We start from the raw sequence: 21,783 nt of genomic DNA on the forward strand, positions 1-21,783 counted from the left end.
ACCGTGTGAGAAACTACCCGCAGTATTTGAATGCTGTTAGTGACCCGAACGGGAGACCTGTACTGGAGTTGGTGAAATTGGATCCCACATTGGCTGTAAGCGCCTTCGAAATGGAATTTGTACAGAGATGAATTGGACTGTATTTCTCAGAAATTGGTAGACGGGGTTTTGATACTAACGATCCCTGCAAGTGCTTGTCAATGAGAAGTCATATAAATATGCTACAGGAGAGCTGGAGTGGTGACGGATACTGCTGAGTTTCGTTTTATTAGACTTCTCTTCTCACTCCGGCAAGGCTGCAAATAGTTGCTCCAATTGAATCAAACGTAAGAGCCGGGACCTGAGAGGATGCTTGTAGTTCCTGTGAGTTACAAATCATTTATTTAAGGAAACCATTTCTTCGCTATTCCTGCTGCAAACTGCCTTCGAAACTTCTGCCTGTATGATCTCCGTGCCTCTAATTTTTCATCAATATTCGTTCTTCCAAATTCGGAATTGACATCTTAAACTTAACTATCTAATTTAATTCAAAATTGTTTTATTACTCGGTGTTTTGTGTCGATTCGAGACATGCTTATATCATCTTTGTATTGGGTAATTTGATTTTTGGTCGAGATCCAATGGCAGAATATTTCTTGCTCTTGAGGTCTCCGTCTCTTCTGTAAGAATGAACTGGAACATATTCCTCTCTATCTTGCACTTGTGGAAAACACCAGTAAATGAATATATAATCCTTCGCCATGCCATGCCATGAATATACATGGATGCAGTTCTCCGGCCTGAAAGAACAAAAACCACAACAACCATGATCGAAATATATGCTGGCAAGAATTTTTTGTCTTTCTCACCTACACTCCTCACATTACAATTAACAGGCCAAGCCATTACAAACAAGACGGAATAAAACGTTCACTCCGGACGCACTTCAGACACTGGTCCATTGAAACGCAGAAAACAGTTGAGCTGATAAACAATTCCATTGACCTCTGCAACACCCACTAAATAGTTCTGTTCAGCTCAGAAAAAAACCACTTCAAATTCTGAGTTCCTGTGCATTCTTTGTTGTTTCCTGCATGTCTTATTTCCTGTGAAACCGTTCATAGAAAATAGCATCCCTCATCCAAGAGCTGCTCATCTCCGGGTGGAAGGTGAACCATGGTGATTGCTTCGTGACCTGTGGCGAGCTCTATGACCACCTCTTTCGCTGCTCCTTCCCTTGGGAGACAATTGGCTCACTCGTTTTACAGGCTTTCTTCGAGCATTCCAGCCACTGTTTCCAAGTGCAGCTTTGGCTACATTGTTCACAACTGCCTCTCGGGCTCTCTGTGGCTTAATAAGCTGTTTGTTCAGATACGCCAGTTGTGGTAGAAGACTTGACATCGTCTTCCTCAGTTGTTCATCGCCCAAGTTGGTTTGGATAGGATTTCCCAACAGGTTGAGAGCCAGGAGGGAGTTATAATTTGCAACGAGCTGGCCTAGAGCTTTCGTTGTGGTTATCTTGTTGAAGCTCAGGTCTATGACTGTCAGCTTCAAGAGCCTGTGGAGCCCCTCAACATCACTGATCTTATTGCCAGCAAGATAGAGCTCTTTGATCATTGTACAGTTTGATAGTCCTGATAGAAGTAACAAGAATGGGTGTCGCATTAGTTTGAAGTTTATAGCACACAGTAGGATTTTGTTTCAATCTCAAGTGCATTAAGATGCTGGAGCTGTGAAAAAAAATAGAGACAAGCACATGTATCTTGTGCAACATATCGATTGCAGGGAGCTGGCAGCTTACCATGACCTATGCGGGAAATACGGTTATAACTGAGATCAAGAACTCGTAATCTTGTCAATTCTCTGAGACCCTCAATGGCTGCAATCTTGTTTCTAGATATGTTGAGGGTGTGAAGGCTCTTCGGAAGACATCCAGGTGTGATATAAACTGCAATTTAGACAGCAATGACAAATTAGTAGATTTGATGATTATATAATTACTGAACACAACTAGACAATTCTAAACAACAAGCTATACCTATGAAGTTGCCTGATAAATTAACAGTCCGGAGACTCGAGAATGATGAAATGTTGGGAATGACATTCATCCCCATTCCAGATATGTGAGCGACTGTGGATAAAGGGTTCAGAGATTGGATGACACTATTGGCCTCTAACATATCTTCTGCAGCATTCCGATTAGAGCGTGTAGTAGGGTTTGTGTGACTTGGGTTTTTCTCAGGTGAAGGTGGGTAAAAAATATTCTCTTCTGTCTCTCCTTCTCTGCTGTCATCATGATCATTTGGTGGGAGAGCAGATTGAGTTTCAAGAGTGTTTACCCACTCATCAACTCTTGCTAGAGGGGATGACTCTGAATAGAAGGCTACCCACTGATTCCTTGGCCAATAACCTGAAAGGCTTCCCTGAAACTTATCCCAGTTGTTGCGTTTTGATTCACCAAATGAAGAACGCGGTGATTCCAACTCGTGGGATCCTGAGGCTTTACTTTTCTTTGCTGGAAGAGCCATACCTACTTCCACTGTATCCGACGAATATCCATCTCTCTGATTTGAAGACTTTCTAAGAGATACTTGCCTTTGATTCTTTACTGGTCTGTGCAGGTTCCTGTGGCTCCAGAGAAAGAGCTTCCACCATAACTTCCGGCTTCTTGAAGGAAGAACTTGGCTTGAAGATCGCTTCTTTAACATCACCCTATCTGCACTGCACGAGGTCATAACTGATACCGGGCTACCCAGAATTCCTTGATCGAAATTGCCCCTTGCCAAATTTTCCAAGTCTTCAAAAGACTGAGATTTGGAAGGTGGCAATCCATCTGCAATTTTCTTCGGAATCCGCCGAGTTTCAACATTGGAGCAGGAGCGTTTCAGCTTTGGCGATCCCCAAGCAGATGCCTTACTAATACCAGGATCACTGACATGCCCACTTTGCGTCATTTCAGTCCCTTCTCCTTCTTGCTCCAACTGGGCGGCGGTATTAGTGAAATCTGGTACATGGGATTGAGGAGTCCTTTCAACTGAAAGGCGAGTCTCCTCACTCTGGGCCTGTAGATCAAGGCCAGAGAAATTCCTTTTCATAGAGGAATTCTCACATTCATGTTCGTCCTCACCTTCGTAAGCTGCCTCCAATGGTTCAGGGACCGCTGAGTTTTCCTCTCTCAGAACCTTAACCTTGTAGGTGGATTTTCCATGAATTTCAACTGGCACCGAGACCTCGAAGGACGACCCCTTCGGGCCGCCCACCGAAGAGGAGTTTCTTGCATTTTCCAACTTCACTTTCAGAATTCTATTTCCTTTCTTCGCGTCAAATCTTTTATGACCTTCCTTCTGAACAAGGCAAAAAAAAATGATGAACCTTGCCCCTAAAACAAGATTGAGTAGAATATAAAGCAAGAAATCTATAAAAAATTCCAAAGATATATAGGTCTGAAACTCACCTTGGGCTTCTTCTTCCCCAGCAGAGCAGGGAAGCAGGTGAACCTCGCCATTTCAAAACCGTGTAGAAATTTGAAGCCTTCCCCCAAATACAGTACTCCCTTATCAACAGTTCTGGTTCCCAAACCTAGTGACCAATCTTTCACATCGCTTAAGACCCGAAACAAACAGATTCGTCTACGGAAAAGCGAGCATGCGATAGAGAAGATTTAGATGGTCTTAGCCATTATCAATCGGGCAGCCTTTAAACATGCGACATAGACGCCAAACCAGAGAAGGGGACGAGCTGGTGAGCTTCCAGGAAGACGGAGAATAAAAACGGTGCTGGATCCACACCTTCCTCCAGGTGCGAGAGGATGCCTTGGCTACAGAGTCTGCCAGAGTGAAGTAAATATCTTCTTCTCACTGAAAACACCGAAGAATCCGTTTTCGTACACCAACCTACGACCACCATTGTCAACACATGAAAGAGATGAGCTCCAAGATATCTCAAGCCACACAAAGAAGCCTTACAGATCCAGAAACATAATGCGTGAATCACAATCTTGAGTTTTGACGAACAAAACTCATCTCGTCATCTATTACTGCAGAAATCCCTGCAATAACCGATCAACTAGCTATCAGATGTTTCACAACACACCCAGAAGCTTCGAATAACCCACCAACCGAGGTATATTTCCACATTCATAAATTTAATCCTCCCCAGCTAGAAACACAAGAAACCCGGGACATTGGTCTATATTTTCCGCAAAACGAGAAAAGAATGGAACCGACATATAAAGAAATAAAATAAAAAAATGAAACATTATCATATGGGTACCTCGAGGAGCATCAGAGAGGCATTCCTTTCGATCGTGATTCACAGTAGAACCAGATTTATCGGCAGAAAATCAGAAGCAAGAAAAGCTTGAAGGTGCATCACTTCTTGCCGGCATTTTGTATCGGGAAAAAGGAAAGAAGCTGTGATAGCAGAGAAAAGAAAAGAGAAGAGAGAGAGAGAGGGAGGAGATGAAACGGAGAGACAGCAGAGAAGAGCCTACAAATAGGAAAAGAGTCAGTGAACAGGGAGACGCGCTTGGTACACGCGTTTGTGAACGGTGTCACGAGTCATAGCGTTAATTACCATAATGTTTTAATGATTAAAGAAATTTTTAAAATCAGAAGCATGCTACTGTCAGAGGGTAACTGGTAATTGGGTCACATAATTACCATATCTAATTTAATTAATAAATATATTAATATATTTTAATTATATATTAAATAATTTATTCATGTAAGTAATAATGGTAGTTTTGCCTAATTTGAGGTTTAAAGATTATATCGTAATTAAGTGTATTGTAAGGGTTTAAGAACTCTCTTATTTTTTATGTTTTTATCATGTTGATGTATTAACACTTGAAACTATTTTTCAATGCACATAAAATTATCAACATTAACACCAAGTGCGAAGATAAAGTTCGTGTAGATGACTAAAATGAAGTTTATGTTGGGAATGAACATGAACTTTAATTTCAGTTTTGTTGACTGATCCTATAAACCTCTCCAACTTAACCATTTCTATTTTCTCAATAATTTAAATTAAAAAATAGAAACCCCCGATAAATTATAATATTTATTTATCTAAAATTATTTTTGAGTGGACAAGATTGATTTATAAAAGACATATTAAAAATAAATAAATAAAAATAATTAAAAAATAAATTTCATAATTCATATAGCCGGAGAATGTACGACCACGTCTTCTTTTCTTCTCCTCAAAAACTTCTTGTGCTGTCACTTTCACGACCCATGCCTCTTTTACCCGCGTCAGTGGGCCCCTGTAAAATTTCCCATCACCAGACCCTTAGAGGCCCACATAGAGTACTTACCAGTCAAGTGGGCAAAGACGGCGGAACCATTATACCGCGTGTCGTCCGGAAGAACCAGAAAAAGGCGGCTTTCACGTTGTCGAAGAAGTACGGCGAGGAGTACGATATCCATCTGTGACGTCGGCGATGACGGCGTCCACGTTAGTAGCGGTCAGCACCGATGTTCCCCTGTTGTTACTCGTTAGTCCTTATCGGTAGGGTATTGTCGTTTCCCGGAAAAGATTTTCCGTTTCCGTGAGGCGTTTTTCGACTAAGACGCTTGCCGGTAGCTTATCCATTTCAGGTAGGAATCCAAGCAAAGAGGTCTGTTTTCTCGTTAGGGTTTCGATGATGATCAATCCACTAAAAATTATTGAATCAACCCAAACTAAGTTAGTCAAAAGAGAGATGATTCTCTGTTTGTCATTTTGCGTTGTTGCGGCGACAGGAATAACTCCTCTTTTGCTCAATAATGTAGGTAAGTGGTTGAGCTTTCTGAATGGAAGATCGCTCGCCTGAAACAAATTGATTTGAACCATTCATTCAGAATCAAATCTCATCAAAGTATAAGAAACGGGAACCGACAATGAGAAGATGAGTGTCAGTTCAGGGAACCCCACAGTTTGTTGGATGTTATCTTCATGTAGTCGGAGTTTAATGGTTTTAACAAGTTTTCTGGTAGAACGCTGCGGAAAATAGATTAAAAAGCAGAAGTAGTTGACGGGTTTATGTTTACAATTCTGCGAATGAAACTGCTGAATGTGCGGAGAAGGTTCCTTCTTCTCTCTCTTCCAGTGAAAAATATAGAAAATCGTTATGTCTTCTTGGATTATTCGAGAAAGATGACTCCACTAAAGATGATGGCCTTCCGTGCGAAGAAGGGTCGTCCCTGAACAAGATCAGTTTCTTTTATCGATTGATTCAGAAAGGGACCCAAAAATTGGGATCATCTCCGAGACCGTAGCTACATAGGACTTCTTCTTCTGTTTTAGGAATCTCAAAAACTATTCTAGAGAAAGAAGTCCTCCTCGATAGGAAGTCACGCGTTTAGACATTCTCTTATTAGGTAAAAAGTAAAGAGAATGGAAGTGTGGAGATTTGTCGACTGATCAAGGGAGCCACATAGTAGAAATAGAACATAAGGAATAGTCTTAGTTTGAAAATTAAAAAAATAATTAAATAATATTTAAATAATCCAAAAATATTATTCAAAAACTTTGAAACATTTCTAATACAAATATAAAATAATAATAACATTATTGATAACATATTAATATGAGTTTAATTTGAAAATTAATTAAAATAAAATAAAAATTTCTAGTTAGAGGGGGCTCAGGGATTGATCTCTCAATGTTGTCCGGCCCATTAAGAAATAAGTGGCCATTTACCGATTTTATGTAATGGTTATGTGGCTCTGTTTATTGATGGGTTTTTGAGTTTGGGCTTTCATTGTAATTACATGTTTCTACGTCTTAATTAATAAATTGGGACAGGTCTGACTACGGACCGAGCCTGACCTGCCCACCACGAATCTGAGTTGGCCTAGCCGACTCAGCGGCTGCTCCGGGAATCATGTTTGGACGCGCAAGATGATCGAGGCGCAAGATCGGCAGTGGGTTGTCTCGCTTTAGACAAATCGTAATTCGTAACGGCTTCTATTCCTTACGAAGCTTGGAAACACTCCGTCTCCTTCTGCGTCTTCTCCCGAACTCGGGTAATCCCCTTCCCGGGCGTGCCCTCGCACTCGCCGGAATGGCGATCACCACCGTCGATTCTCCTGGCGGACTTTCCGCCGAAGCTATCCCCGTCGTCGATCTCCGGTTTCTCTCCCAGTCGGAACTCAACGTACTCTCCCTCTGCTCATGCGACGCCTTTGATCCACGCCGCACTGACGATCTCGTCATACCCAAAATCGATCGCTCTGTCTTCAACGAGAGCGCTGGAAGCCGCAAGCAGACCTACTCGCGTCTCCGCCTCGCCCCTCGTCCGTCCGACTCCTCTCCCGTCGCCCGACGTCGCCGTCGCCTCCTTCCCGAGCCTGCCGCCTTCATTCCCTCCGATCCTGCCCAAGATACTGAAAAGAACGAAAACAAGCGTATCGTGCAGTTCCTTCGGGGCCTCTTCGACCGCCAGAATCCTGGGTCCGCCGCTACCCACACCGAGCAGCCTTTAAAAGCGAACGTAAGTATAGGTGCTAGTTCTAGTACGGCAATGGTTGTCTATGAAGGGGCGCAAAATATTACTGCTAGTAATGCTGTTGAACCGGGAAATGTCGACATTTATAACAGAAGGGGCCTAGCGGTTGATTTGGCGGCTTTGGAGAACAATAAGGATCTGTTTGGGGATGAGTTGCGACGTAGAACTAGCGGGCTGGCGACGGAAGCGGACCTGCTTGAATTCTTGAAGAGTTTGAACGGCTCGTGGGGAAGTAGGAGGAAGAAGAGAAAGATTGTCGACGCGGAGGAGTTTGGCGACGATTTGCCGAGAGGGTGGAAAGTTTTGCTGGGGATTAAAAGGAAGGAAGGTCGCGTCTGGTTATATTGCCGTCGATTTGTAAGGTATTGAGTTCCTCTTTCTCTCTCGATTTGCTACTTGCTCGACTTAGTTCCTTTTGGATTGATACATGTGAAAAAAATAAGATTTTCTATCTTCATAGTCATTTCCCTGAAAGAGAGGAATAAAACTGCAATTACATTTTGTACCTACGTGGAGATTAGTTCTTGCTTTCCTCGAACGAAGAATTTTTGGTCATAGTTTGTTTAAGGATCAATTTATGTGCTTAATTGGGGGCAGCATTTATTTATTGACTTTCATCGGTCACTGTTAAGAACTTGATGGTAGATTCTTATTGTCTTTTACTGCTTTAAAGGTGAAGCACTCTCCCGTCCAACACTTTCTATCATCAGACTCAACATGATTATGAGAAACAGGACTGTATTTCTCTTATTTAAATCAGTGACCAACAAATAAGAGAAGAGAAATTCAAAGAAACAGAATATCAAGATATTTTTTCACTTACCAGTGCTTAATTGCGAAAATATCATTTTTCTTTTCTTGATTTTATGCCAATTTTTTTTTTTATGAATAAAATATACAACAAAAATAAGAAACTCTTAGTCCTAGAGGCAGTGAGGGGGATAACAGTACAAGCGGAAAAGCCATTGCCTGCAACAACTTGAAGGTGACATACACCTTCCTTGGTTAAAAAATTGTTAACAGTTTTAGGAAACTCTTATCCCCACTTTGCAGTGTTAATGGATGGTTCTTAAATTTGTGGTGCTTTCATTGTTCTTTGAAAGTTTAGGAATTATTCCTAGAAAAACAAATAGCTCTGAAGTGATTGCATTTTGTACCTAAGCCTGACATAGTTGAGATAAGGCTTGAATGATGATGATCATTTACATTCCGTGATTCTCAAGCATATTATATTGTTCGTTGACCTCCATAAATTAGCAGCAGGTCAAATCTAAAATCTAGCAAAATTCACCTATCCATCAACTATGCCCTTCCTTGTCTGGTCCCAGTTTGTTAGTGCAACCTCCTGTGATTCCTTGATGTGAGATTGTAAAAGTCTCTTGGCTTTTGGCATCTAGGAAGAAAAATGAAAAAAATTATTTGAAGTTAGCAATTGGCTATAAAATCCCTAGGGCTGTTATCTGAAGAAATTGGAGGTTTATAATTACTTCTTCATTTATGCTTATTATAAACCTGCCGAGTGGTCCCTACCTAATGATTGGCTTAAGCTAAACTCTATTTGGTTGCTTTAGAGGAAACCCCATACCTGATGGAGGTGCTGATGTCATTAGAGATTCTACGGCTAATATTTGCCTTGTGTTGTTTAACTCCTTTTGGAGGTTGTATTGAGGGCCTTGCTACAGGTCTCAGAAATTCTTGCTGACCACTTCTAGCTATAGCTCATTCCTTGGCTAGGGTTGGGGCATAGTCCCCTGCTAGAGTGATTTTGTGTATTTGCTTTGCTACCTTTTTTAATTTTTGTGTTCTGTTCTGTCTCATCTGTACTGATTATCTCCTCCTCTTCTACCTTCTATCCTCCAGTAACATTTTCTTAATGAATTCCCTTGTCTCAGAGCTATAAAAAAAATTTATATTGCATGCTTGCAGTACTTGAAGCTTTTTGTGGTGAGGGCTACTATCTCCCTATTTGATAGGAAGTGCCAAATTTACATGCTTGCATGGCATGGTGGTAGCTGCAACAAAAACTTTAGCCATGCACTGATGGAAGTGAATCATGTTACCAATCAGTTCAGATTACTTATATGCCAATTCCTCCTTGTATTCTTTTAGATTAAGTCTGGAAAACCCAGTTGGTCATAGTCTCATCTCATTTATACAGCTGAGATCATACATCGGCTTGCTTGTGCTGGTCTTGGTCTTTGTCTAAACTACAATTGCTAACCGGCCTTAAGGGAAGATGCTAATTTGAAGTGAACATTGCAAAGTTAGGGAATGCTCCAATTTTAAGCATTTGGTTTTGGAGATAAGTTAGATGGTAAAGGATGACTCAAGTTAATGATGGTCGTGGTTGTTTTACCAATAATTCAATGTGAATCCAATGTGTGGCGATTGCATGTCTTATGGTTTGAGTAGGTCAGTAAAACTGAATTTCCTTTTAAAAGATTTTGAAGGAGTCTGAAATATAATTTGAGACAATGATATTGGAATCTTATTCTTCCCAATTGAACCTGAGGAATCATGAAATGTTAATGTTGGCATATTTATGTGGTAAGTTAAGGAGTCTGCAGTTTTGACATTAAAATGATGGCCTGGATCAAATTAAGGTGTTGAATGTGGTTCCCAGAGTAGTTTATGTCATAGTAACTGAAGTGTTTATGCTGCGACAAGTTGGATGTTTAATTCAGTGCTTGGCTGGTGCAACTATTTCTTAGAGTTGCTATGAGTCTCACTAACTAACATTTAATGCTTTCTTAACATATGAGTTTCTGATGTGAATTGGTTTATTCATAAATTTCATAAAATTTTAATTAGGTATTTGGGAAACTTTTATTGGAGCATTCATTCTGATTACAGCTTCTTCATAATGGTAACAATGTACTTAATCATTGTCTGTTTCTTTTGTGATTTCACTTAATTGTTGTCAATAGCCCGAATGGACAACAGTTTGCCTCCTGCAAAGATGTGGCTTTGCATTTGCGTCCTTACATCAAACCACAAGGTGACAAACAAGCCATTTCCTGTCATGTTGATGAAAGCTCTGGTTTTGCTCCCAATGTAGCTGCTGATAGTGTAAGTGTATCCATAGTTGTCAAGTTCATCAGATCCATTTTATATTGGTGCTCTGATAATTATTTCTATGGATATATAGCAGGCACCCATAGACCCTGCACAGGATGGTATCACAAGAGAAGTCCCCATTTGTTATGCAGCTGTGCCCATTTCTTCAATTGCTACCAACCCTGGCCAGCAAGTTGTCCTATTTAGGGTAGAGAATCCAGCTAAAGCTCAGCTCCGGAACCTTCTCGAATGCCGGAAATGCAACTTGACCTTTGGTGAGAAGGATTCATATGTACAGCATTTGTTATTAGTGCACCAGAGGAATGCAAAAAGGACAAGGCTTGGTAAATCCGTTGGTGATGGGGTTATTATGAATGGTGGGAAGTATGAGTGCCAATTCTGTCATAAGATATTTGAGGAGAGACGCCGATACAATGGTCATGTAGGGATTCATGTGAGGAACTATGGGAAGAGTCTTGAAGAGATACCTGATGAGATAATCGTGCAAACTAGCATTGACCCATCTGTCTTGGCTGTAATGCCTCCAATGGTTGTCCCTCAGATGGTCCCTGGAATAGGAGAATCTGTAAATGTTTTAAGCGAGAACAATTCTCTGTCTGTACCAGGTGCTTTTACTACCAATCCTGTCAATTTTGTTACCAATCACAGTGAACAAGATACTTGTGATAAAAACAATGTTAATGGAAGTGCAAAGTTTGCATCATTTGAAACTTCCCCTGAAGCGTTGCCAAACAAATGCGCTGAAACTGGCAATAATGCCATGGACATGGACCCAGATCCATCTTCAATTGAGGCAGCTTCTTTTCCTAAGTCTAAAGAGGAAAATGGTCATGCTGTGAGTGACAGCAAACCGAACTGTGAAGAGAAGTTCAGTAATGCTGTCAAGACCAGCACTAATACGATGGATGAAGACCTCAAACCGAACTTGAATGCAAATGAGGACAGCAATCATGAGATGACTGGAAGCAACTACGGAGACAATGCTGAGCTAGTGACAAATGCCATGGATGTGGACCCTAATCCATTTCTGACAGATGCAATTACCATACCAGCTAAAGAGGAAAATTCTCTTGAGCTTGTAGGAGATAAATCAAGAAATATTGGTGGGGTGAGTGATAGTACAAGGACAGAAGACCCCAACCCCTTGAATGGTGATACTGCTTCACCATTTAATACAGAAACAAATGTACATGAATCATTTTATGAAAGCAATGGTATTGATGAATACAACATTCTGGACAAACACCAAGGTGGTGTCACTGACACACAAGGGTGCGAACACTTTACCAAGCAGTCGGTGTTTGATGAAACCAATAAATCTGGACATGTGCCTAACAAGGCAGATAAATGTGGGATGATTCTGGGGGAAGCAGAAAAAGCTGGGAATGTGCTTGACAGAGCAGAGAAATTGGAGAATGTGGTGGAGGGAGCAGAAAAATCTGTGTATGTGCTTGATGCAACAGAAAAATCTGTGAGTGTGCTTGATGAAATGGAAAAAACTAACAATGTCTTTCATGAAGCAGGGAAGTCTGAAAATGTATTCGATGGAGTAGGAAAGTCTGGGAATGTGGTGGGAGACACTTTAGAAAGCTGTTTGAATTGTTTTCCTGATACTGAGCAACTAGGTAGTGTTGAGACTCAAAATTATGTGAATCCTTCTGGTGACAATTTAGAGAAACCCTTTCTGGGTGAAACAGCAGTAGATGGTATTGAGATTGGACTTGGTTTGGGAAGCAGCTTTACTGGATTGGAGAAAGCAAAAGTTACTGTTGCAGAAGTAATTGGGGGTGTTGATGCCAAAAATTTAATGAAGGATGAAGTGGCTGATGATGCAACTCTGCTGGTGCGACCTGCTGATTGCTTTCGAACAGTTGATCTGCTACAGAACAAGGTAAGGCTCCAGTAGGCAATCCACTGTTGTAACATTGGACTCATAATTTTGTTTTTTGTTTTTTCCTTCGATTTCCTCACAAAGGTATCTGCTGCTTCCAGTATGAGACAGTTCTTTTGAAAAACTCTGTAAGAAACACTACTGAAGTTTAAAATCCAAAAATTTCTCTTCTCAAAAAAAAAATTAAAAAAAAAGGGGAAACTTTCATAGGACAAATGTATGAAACTTTTATGAAATGTTTTGGAAATGAAAGAGAACCCAGTTATAAGATTTTGGTGAATTAAAATAGAAATATATATGTTAGAAAATACACCCAGGGGTATTTTGGTTATTTACCACTTCAGTGGTTAATTTTCATGTACATAGGATGTGTAGTTAGGGAGATATAAGGAGAATAAGGTTTATTAAGTGTATAGGGGCATTTTTGTAATTTGTAATTCAAAACACCTATTTAAGAAGTCTAGGAATTCGTGCACAGTACCCAACGAAGCCTTTTAGGCTCTTCAGATATTTCTTTTACTCCTTTCTCTTTTCTCTCTATTTTCTCCTCTTCCTTCACCCAAATCTTGATTTTTACATGGTATCAGAACAGTAGGTCATCGCTGGGAGACACATAAAGTATGTAGACTTAAGAAAGTGATCTATGGGCTAAAGCAAAGTCCACGTGTTTGGTTTGAAAAATTCAGCTAGGTTGTGGTATCTATTATGGGGTTCTAGATGAGTCATTGTGATCACTCTTTGTTTTATAATGAAGAGGTCCTCTGGAACTGTTGTGCTTTTGGTGTAAATGACATTATATTATCTCGGAGTGATATTTTTGGTATAGAGGATACCAAGTCTTATTTTTCTGCACATTTTCAAATTAAAGACTTGGGACCGTTGAAATACTTTTTGGGCATTAAAGTGGCTAAAAGTAAAGAAGGCGTTGTGATGATATAACGTAAGTATGTCACAAATATGCTTCAAGAGTATGGTTTGTTGGGAGCCAAGCCAACTGATACCCCAATGGAAGTGGGACACGATCTCCATGATGAGCAGAGTGATGAATTAAATGACAAAACACAGTATTGGAGGTTAGTAGGAAAGTTAATTTATGCAACAGTTACTAGACCTAAACATTTCTTTTGCAGTAAGTGTAGTGAGCCAGTTTATGGAATGTTCTCGAAAAGTACACTTAGAAGTTGTACAAAGAATTTTGACGTAGTTGAAATGAGTACCAAGAAAAAAGTTTTTTCTTTAGACCTAACAATCATATGAAGATAGTGGTTTTCTCTGATACAGACTATGCAGGGTCCAAACAGGACAAAAAATCAACCTCTGGATACTGTGTCTTCATAGGAGGAAATTTGGTTTGTTGGCGAAGTAAAAAACAGAATGTTGTAGCCTGGTTTAGTGCAAAAGTTGAATACAGGGCGATGGTTCACACAGTAAGCGAGTTGATGTGGGTTAGGTTAATCTCACGAGAGTTGGTTTTCAACCAGGATGAGTCGATGAGCATGTTTTTTTTATAATCAGGTTGCGATCATTATTGCAATTAACCCAGTTTTCCATGAGAGGACTAAATATATAGAAGTGGATTACCACTTCGTTCGAAATGTGATAATGAAAAAAGAGGTAGTAACTCCGTTTGTTCGGTCTAGAGATCAGTTGGGAGATGTCTTCACCAAGGCCCTTGGTAAGTAAAAATTTATATTATTATGCAACAAGTTGGGACTCCTGGATATATACGCTCCAACTTGAAGGGAAGTGTTAGAAAATACACTCAGGGAGGGGTATTTTGGTTATTTACCATTTCAGTGGATAATTTTCTTTATATAATCTTGTTCTGCATGTTAAATTATATTAGTGGTTAAATTTTTATTTACATAGGATGTGTAGTTAGGGAGATATAAGAAGATTAAGATTTATTAAGTGTATATGGGCACTTTTGTAATTTGTAACCCAAAACACCTATTTAAGAAGTCTGGGAATTTGTGCACGGTTCCCAACAAAACCTTTTAGGCGCTTTAGAATTTCTTTAACTCTTTTCTCCTTTTTCTCTCAATTGTCTCCTTTTCCTTCACCCAAATCTTGATTTTTACGATATAATTTTGGTCTTTGGCTCAGTAGCCACATAGTATGATTTATTAGTGTAAGGTCTTACTGTCAAGTCTCACCAGGTATAATAAGGGTATTGTGATTGTATGTTTCTGTATTTGTAATCAACATTCAGAAAGAAAAAAACCAAAGAACAAAAACCATATACTTTGCTGCTGAAGAAAGGTTCTGTATACTATAAGAAATGATTGATGGAAATCTTTTGTAAAAGATTCTGATCAATAATAACCTATGAGAGAATCGCAAGCAAACACATGATTAAACAACCTATTCAAACCAAATAGTTTGAATATTTTATTACTTTTTACTTCAAAAAAGTATAAAAAATATATAGATTTATTTGAAAATTAGGATAAGTTACTGATGAAGTTTCCTGTAAATGTTGGCAAATTTTTTTTGTAAGTTCCTACTTGTTTCTAGTAAAATATTAGAAGTTAGTTTAAGTTCCCAAAATGGGTTTCAGGAAATGTTTTTTCTACCTTAGAAGAATTGCCAGTAACTGTAGTTGTGCTTGTCTTTGAATTCTGCTAGTTTCTTTGTCACACTACTGAAAAAATCGGAGAAGATAACACATCCAATATGATTTCAATTTTCCTGGTAGAAGATGAATTCTATTTTGACCTCTATCACGTTTCAGGGTGAGGATGAATTCGGTGGTGTTGGGCAAAGGCTGGATAGCATGCCCTTTGAAGAACTAAGGTTGGAAGACATAGGGCCTTCAAAATTTGGTTTTGAGGTTGGTCAAGATTCAAACTCTCTTCCTGGACCGGAGTTGGGACAAGAGCTTGATTCGTCTGTACAATTTGAATGGGAAGCAGATATGGGAAAGATGGTGGAACCACAACAGCTTACAAGCATTTGCGTTTGGTGTAGAGTAGAATTCAAACATGAAGGTGTCAACGTTGAGAATCAATCTGATTCAGTCGGCTTCATGTGTCCGACCTGCAAGGCAAAGATTTCTGGGCAGCTGACCATTTTGGATGGTGGCTCACCGATGTGATCTAAGGTATCTGCTTGAAGTGATTCTTTGTCAACATGTAGCTAGATGCTAATGAGATGTTTCATCACCTTGTATACTCTGCATTTCTTTCGAACACAAGTTATCATAATGAATGGCTGGAGCCTGTGTTAATGGTGTTTGAGGGTTCAATTCAATATCAACTTTTAAGTTCTACGGTGATTTATAAGGACCCACATTAAAAATTATTATTTGATGGCTCAAAGTAAAAGTTCGTTCGTATGAATTTGCATCTAGGGATGACGATCGAATCGGGTCGGGTTTGGTTTGACGGGTGAACTGGACCTAACTTGACCTAAAAACCCCGGGTTCAGGTTTTGTGGATGAGGCAAGGATATGAAATAGGGTAGGGAAGGGGTGTGTATTGGTTGAGTTTAGGGTTTAGGGTTTAGGGTTTAGGTTTCAAGGTTTTTTTTTTTCAAGTTTTTGGCTTAGGGTTTCGATTTTAAGAAACCTGTCCCGACTTAACTCATGCCCACCCCTAATTACATCACATTATAGAGTAATAATAATTCTCTCACCCAAATTCGAGACTTATCTCTGGAGCGTATAAATTCGGTCTAGCTTCGAAGCATAACCCGCTAAAATAGTTTAAACCTATGGTGCTAAAGTCTTTGATAACTTTATAACCAATGTTAGTCTTTGTGACAACTCATGTGATTCATTATTATATTATTTTTTATAATCGTACTCATATTAGTTATGAGGGATTTATTTTACAAAAAAAAGAATTTTTAATTTTTATAATTTATTAAAAATGAAAATCTTCTTAATATAGCTGATCCAATATTTTAGAAATTTTATTTTAAAATTTAAAATTTCTAAAAAATGTCCTTTATCTTCTCTAGGGACAGTGGCCTCACCAGCATTAAAGAGAAAAACAAGCCATGGCTATGGTTTTAGGTTTGGGGCTCACACCTTCTGGCTACGGTCCACCATGGCATGTTAGAGAGCCGCGCTTTACCAGGGCGCGTCTCCGCGGGGGGGAGTGCTAGCGTGCGCCTCAGCAAACTTCCACGCAGTTTCTGCCATTCTTCTACGCCCCCAGTGGGAAGAGAATCCCATCGCTTTCTCTGCCTTCCACATGAGCTTCCCCTTCTCTCTTTCTCCCCAAACAAGGAAAACAGGTAAAAACTGAAATGAAGTGAAACTAAATCCGCCATGACCGCCGAAGGCTCCAACGATCGAAAGCGCGGGGCTTTCTCCTCTCTTGTTCTCCGTTTCTCTTCCTTCCTCTTTCCCCCGCTGTCCCCCTACCCTTCGAATTAGGGTTTCGTTTCTCTCCTTTTTTTTCTTTGACTTTTTTTCTGTGGCATGTTTTGCGGTCGTATGGCGACGGGAATCTGGGGGGCGGCTATTCTGGTCTTGCTGGCGATGAGCGGGACGTCTATGGCGGAATTTGGGAGTCTTCCGTCGCCTGCGAAAGTCTGCCCTGTGCTTTCTGTTTCCGATTTGGTGCTGCGATCTTGGGATTTATGTTTGATTTGGGATTCTTCTTCTCAAGGCGAATCAAATGGTGTTGTGGAGGTGAGTGTATTGGTGGTGTTGACTCCTTTTCGTTTTCCTTTTCTTATTTTTGAATTTATTTATCTGCATGTTTTGGTATTCCATGGAATGGATTGAGGGGTTTGGTTTTGCTATATCTTACTGGCATTTTCTGAGCTTTTTTTTCTTTTTAATTTTTGAATTCATTTGGGTTATCAGGAAAAAAAAAAAAAAAAGACGTCGGTTTGGTTGGTTTGAACTTTTCCTACTTTTTTTGCAAACCGTCCTTTTGGATAGATTGTATTAAGAGGTTCTTCAGTCTCCAGCTGCAAAACTGCCCTTCATGTTGGTTACATTTTGTTCTTTTGGTGGATGCCGCCGTCCCTCTCCCTTACTAATCATATGTTAGTGAAGGATTAAAATGAGTTCTGTTGACGTGATTTCCTTAAGCTGTACCACTGCTTATGGAACGAAGGTGCCAATCTCTGCTCCCTTTAGTGGGACGAAGGATGAGTGGTAGTCTGGGCAGACGAAAAGAGAAAATAAATAGCATTTTCTTGGAGACAATACTGAAAATTGGAGGAATGAAAATTTGAAGCTGATGGAAGAGTATGTTTTGAATGCAAGTGTGGGAATGTCTGATCTCTTATTTTTTGGCAGCCGGATTCAAATGTTATGGAGGTTATCTGTGTCTCTACAAGAAAATTATATCTTGAAGGATATATGAGTTCCTTTTGTTGACATTATACTACAACAAATCACTATTCTCCTAGTTGACCAGCATTGAGGCTGCAATATCTAGCAGACACATATATGGTGTCTTGTTTGACATTGATATCTTTACACATAAATAATGATATTTTGGATTGATGTCACATGGGGCAAGAAGATTCTTGCTTCTTTTGGAAAGGGAAAAAATATTTTATTGTAGTAATGTTTATCCAGGATCAAGTATCTAATTCAAATGGCATCAGGGATTTCTAAATTTGCAAACACGTATACGAATACATGTATATTCATGTGATTTCAAAGTGGCATTGTTTCTTCTAACTCTTGCTAGTTGTGGGTTAAATAACCTTTTTTTTGTGTGTGTGTATGTGTGTGTGAAGGGGGATGAAGCTGCTCTGCTGAGAACATTGAATCTGGTTAACAAGGACTACCGTTATGTGTCCGTGCTCTTTTATGCGTCATGGTGCCCTTTCTCTAAAATTTGTAGACCCAACTTTACTGTCTTATCTCTCTTGTTTCCTGGAATATACCATTTTGCAGTGGAAGAATCATCTCTCAGGCCAAGGTGTGATAATTCTTTTTTTCCCCATTATATCCCTAGTTTCTTGCAGGTTCTCATCCTAAAGTGGTCTTGTTTAAATTACAGCATCCTGTCAAAGTATGGAGTTCATGGTTTTCCTACACTTTTTCTCTTAAATTCTACAACAAGGGTGAGGTATCGTGGTTCTCGTACGCTAGATTCACTCATTGTCTTCTACAAAGATGTCACTGGTAGTATTCTCTTTGTACTATGTTCATTCTTTCAGTTTGTGCTTAAAGATCAGTTCGATAAATTCTGATTATTGACAATGTATTGAGTAGGTATGAAACCTGCATGGCTGGATATGAAAACCTTCAAGAAAGTTTGGGACCACTTGAACACCACCAAACTTGAAGAGACTGAGCAGCAGGAGTTTTGCCCATTCTCATGGGCAAGATCTCCTGAAAAGTTGCTCCGACAAGAAACTTATCTCATACTGGCCACTGTCTTTGTGCTCCTTAGGACTCTCCACTTTCTTTTCCCCACTCTTCTCTCCTGTGTCAATCTTGCCTGGAGGAGGCACATGCAGAACACGAGTTTGATGAAATTGTGGGACCATCCGCAGGCATACATTGGGCAAGCAATGCAGGTCTTCAGCCAATTGAAGCCCTGCAAAACAAGCAACTTGCAAGGAGCCCTGAATGCTAAGGCATGGGCATCCAAGTCCTTGGCCTCAGTTTCAATAGGGGAAGCAGGTCCAAGCAGGACATGTTCAGGGAGTGATAGATGATCGAATCTTGAAGGCCCCATTTGCAAGAAGATAAGTTTTATTAATCCAAACATCTGGGAAGGTACCCTAGTTTGTAAAGTTAAGGGATCAATTTATCTTTGGCAGGAGGTAGGTTATCGTCCCATTTCGTATGAGCATGCATTCCTGGGGCTAATCCATTTTGAGTGGAAGGTCAACAAGGTGTTTGGGCTGTTAAACCACTTCTAGCTTTCATAATGTTGTTTATATGGATATGCTATTCCAGTTTTTTAACCCATTCAGTTGAACAGTAGATAGAAGAAACTACTTTTCTTGCCATATATTTTTGCATGGATTTTGTTCTTGTAAAGTGTAGGTAGATTGTATTTGGTTGCAAAATCAGGGCCTATAACGATACACCCAGATACTTTTTTTTGTATTTTCTTTTGCAAGTTGAACTAATAAAATTCACCATTCTGGTCACGGATGTTATTGAGGTGTACAGGATGCAGATCACTTCACTCGAAGGTTCAATTCTATTTCTCTCAAGTCTTCACTGAATTTTCATATAAGGGCAAATGGATGTGGAGGAAAGGATTCTCTCCCCAGCTCACACAAGGAAAAAAAAAGTGCTCTCCACTGTTAGAACATTTACCGTTTACAAAATTACAAGCTTGACAACTAATATCTGTTTAAATATTTATTATTACAAGAAAAACAAGATTCAACATCTTTGGGATCATCTAACTAGGGAGCCTGCATCAATTGTTGGAACTATCAATCATCTTCGGCCGGTGTGACCTGTTTACTAGCAGTCTGCAGAAAGAACAAAATAAAGCTTTCATATTCATCAAACAAGGATAGCATCGGTGAGACAGGTCTGACTGACACGATGAAGCACGATGATATTACTAAGACAGGCCTGACTGCCTAAATAAACCTTTTGACATGGTAGGTTACTGGTACATCACTGACTAAATTGAAATTATGAGCAAAGGCTATTCCTTTGCTGATTACATTTACTTAGACAGAGATCCTTTTGTAGCTTTCAGCATTCACTAAGTGCAAGAAACTCGTTTCTTTAACCTTTTTTCTTCTAAGATTTGGAGACATTCTGCCTCCAATTTTATTTTTTCTTCACTGGAAAAGTTCTCTCTTTCCTGAGATTTTTCCCAGTTTCCTTTTTGGATATTCCCGGTTAATCAATAAGATACTCCCTGAAAAACACCTGTGACAAAAAATGCTGGACATGATGTGCATTGATAAGTAGCACAGGTAATATACCTACAGATATTTTCCCCCCAGCAACTTGTATAATGGCTATCACAGTAAATGTTAGACCAGTTTCTTGTGTATTCTCTTTATCCTCAATGAATTTTCTATTAACATCATTGGGTAAGAGACTTGTGATAACATATATCCTCTGTTGTACCTGAAACAAAACAATTCGTGCAATTAGAGCAAAACCTAGACCAAGCAAATGACCACTTAAAAACACTCGAGCAACAGAGCAAACAAACAGAAAAATAGTCTATGCTCAATCTGCTGAGAAGCATGTTTCACTGTCAGTCTTCATTTATGATGTAAGAAGGGAGTGATCTTTTTGTGGTAATTCTTAGTTACCAATTGAACTAGTTCCTCCCAGAGTTTTTATGGCTTTTCAAAAGAATATACCGGATTACTTCTGCAACAAGCTTGTCTTTTTCCAGCCCAGGAAGTCAAGGCCAAGGCTATGAGAGATTGTTTAGAACTTCAGTTTCAATTATGGACTCAGGAAAATTCAGTCCCACAAAATGATGAGACAAACATACTACACCTCTTCAGATATATTAAGTTGAGAGAACTCCTCACCAGAATATGCCATCCTTTACCAAAAAGCATACATTAGAAGTAAATTTTCCGATGATTCCGTCACAATAGTGAATAATTTATAGTCCTTCCACACTAGCTTGAAGCAAAAAATATAATATAGACATACAGAAATCACTGCACCTGCAAAACCAATCTGAACCAGGGATCATGGCAGTCAAATACAAGAGATGCATGCACATAAGAAATAGACAAGAGACATTCAAAGCACAACATCATGAAAATCAGCAATAGCCCAACTCTGCAGACTGGATTTATTGATTACATTTGAAGCCTTAAAGAAAATCAAGAACGACTACTACCATTTTGTTCTGAAAAAAGAAAGGCAATTCCTTTCTATACATTGACGCTCAGGTTTCTTCATTTTTTAGATTAGACAACATTTTCAGCTACTCAAGATTCAAATGCTTACAGGAAGGTATTGAAACACAAGAAGACCACATACACAAGTAACTTACGAGATAAATGGGATTCTCTAAAGAGGACAAACCAGAAAAACCCATGTCTTTAATTCTCACAAGAATGGGAATAGCGATAAATACAATGATTTCTGAAAAATGGAGCTCTTCGCAAAACATAACGAAAATAAGATTGAAAAACTGAACAACCGAAGGGCTTCGGCACGACCCAAACAGAATTAATGTTCACCAAAATTAGCCTCCTAGAGAGGCAGTACAAGAGAACTACATTACCAATCTTACCACTGTTTACGATAGCACAATCCACAGTATAGTGTCAACCGAAAAGAAAGACCTAAAGAGACAGAAACAAAAAGCAAGCACGGAACTTCTCTCGAGTAGTAGGGTTGGGGTAGATAGACACCTTACCTAGTACGGTTCTTCGTTTCGTTCCGTCACTTCAGTCAATCGATGGA

General features: G+C 39.6%; 3 protein-coding genes across 5 annotated transcripts; 2 read left to right on the forward strand and 1 right to left on the reverse strand.

Annotated features, from left to right (window-relative positions):
• Positions 1 to 716: 716 nt before the first annotated feature.
• On the reverse strand, positions 717 to 4,418 carry LOC137937780 (uncharacterized). 2 transcript variants are annotated; one of them, XM_068782955.1, is made up of 5 exons: positions 4,252 to 4,418; positions 3,434 to 3,872; positions 2,018 to 3,323; positions 1,781 to 1,927; positions 717 to 1,613 (listed from the first exon to the last, which is right to left on the reverse strand). In XM_068782955.1, the coding sequence occupies exons 2-5, from the start codon at positions 3,482 to 3,484 to the stop codon at positions 1,132 to 1,134; spliced, it is 1,986 nt and encodes a 661-aa protein (XP_068639056.1). In that variant the 5' UTR covers positions 3,485 to 3,872; positions 4,252 to 4,418; the 3' UTR covers positions 717 to 1,131. The 2 variants fall into 2 exon arrangements, with proteins under 2 accessions (XP_068639056.1, XP_068639057.1); XM_068782956.1 differs by having other exon boundaries at positions 3,434 to 4,027.
• Positions 4,419 to 6,954: 2,536 nt separating this feature from the next.
• LOC137937778 (uncharacterized) lies at positions 6,955 to 15,678 on the forward strand. Of its 2 annotated transcripts, none has more exons than XM_068782947.1 (4): positions 6,955 to 7,836; positions 10,402 to 10,543; positions 10,623 to 12,443; positions 15,178 to 15,678. In XM_068782947.1, exons 1-4 carry the CDS (start codon positions 7,031 to 7,033, stop codon positions 15,538 to 15,540), a joined length of 3,132 nt encoding a protein of 1,043 aa, XP_068639048.1. In that variant the 5' UTR covers positions 6,955 to 7,030; the 3' UTR covers positions 15,541 to 15,678. The 2 variants fall into 2 exon arrangements, with proteins under 2 accessions (XP_068639048.1, XP_068639049.1); XM_068782948.1 differs by having other exon boundaries at positions 10,626 to 12,443.
• A 920-nt stretch (positions 15,679 to 16,598) lies between these two features.
• Positions 16,599 to 19,527, forward strand: LOC137937786 (5'-adenylylsulfate reductase-like 3). The gene is made up of 4 exons (XM_068782966.1): positions 16,599 to 17,085; positions 18,153 to 18,337; positions 18,419 to 18,543; positions 18,634 to 19,527. Exons 1-4 carry the CDS (start codon positions 16,873 to 16,875, stop codon positions 19,080 to 19,082), a joined length of 972 nt encoding a protein of 323 aa, XP_068639067.1. The 5' UTR covers positions 16,599 to 16,872; the 3' UTR covers positions 19,083 to 19,527.
• The last annotated feature ends 2,256 nt before the right edge of the window (positions 19,528 to 21,783 follow it).

Source organism: Aristolochia californica, unplaced genomic scaffold (assembly GCF_029961685.1).
Source record: "Aristolochia californica isolate CCGP_79_NKW_82.1479 unplaced genomic scaffold, dmAriCali1.0.hap1 SCAF_7, whole genome shotgun sequence".
NCBI lineage: Eukaryota > Viridiplantae > Streptophyta > Magnoliopsida > Piperales > Aristolochiaceae > Aristolochia > Aristolochia californica.

What these genes read in the sequence shown, in the direction of transcription:
- LOC137937786 (XM_068782966.1), top strand. Translation starts at nt 16,873, where the DNA reads ATGTTTTGCGGTCGTATGGCGACGGGAATCTGGGGGGCGGCTATTCTG. An exon ending in GAATCATCTCTCAGGCCAAG is followed by an intron (nt 18,338 to 18,418) that starts GTGTGATAATTC and finishes TTTAAATTACAG; the next exon opens with CATCCTGTCAAAGTATGGAG. An exon ending in CTTCTACAAAGATGTCACTG is followed by an intron (nt 18,544 to 18,633) that starts GTAGTATTCTCT and finishes TGTATTGAGTAG; the next exon opens with GTATGAAACCTGCATGGCTG.
- LOC137937780 (XM_068782955.1), bottom strand. Translation starts at nt 3,484, where the DNA reads ATGGCGAGGTTCACCTGCTTCCCTGCTCTGCTGGGGAAGAAGAAGCCC. An exon ending in TGGGGAAGAAGAAGCCCAAG is followed by an intron (nt 3,324 to 3,433) that starts GTGAGTTTCAGA and finishes TGCCTTGTTCAG; the next exon opens with AAGGAAGGTCATAAAAGATT. An exon ending in TATTTCCCGCATAGGTCATG is followed by an intron (nt 1,614 to 1,780) that starts GTAAGCTGCCAG and finishes TACTTCTATCAG; the next exon opens with GACTATCAAACTGTACAATG.
- LOC137937778 (XM_068782947.1), top strand. Translation starts at nt 7,031, where the DNA reads ATGGCGATCACCACCGTCGATTCTCCTGGCGGACTTTCCGCCGAAGCT. An exon ending in TATTGCCGTCGATTTGTAAG is followed by an intron (nt 7,837 to 10,401) that starts GTATTGAGTTCC and finishes TGTTGTCAATAG; the next exon opens with CCCGAATGGACAACAGTTTG. An exon ending in CCAATGTAGCTGCTGATAGT is followed by an intron (nt 10,544 to 10,622) that starts GTAAGTGTATCC and finishes ATGGATATATAG; the next exon opens with CAGGCACCCATAGACCCTGC.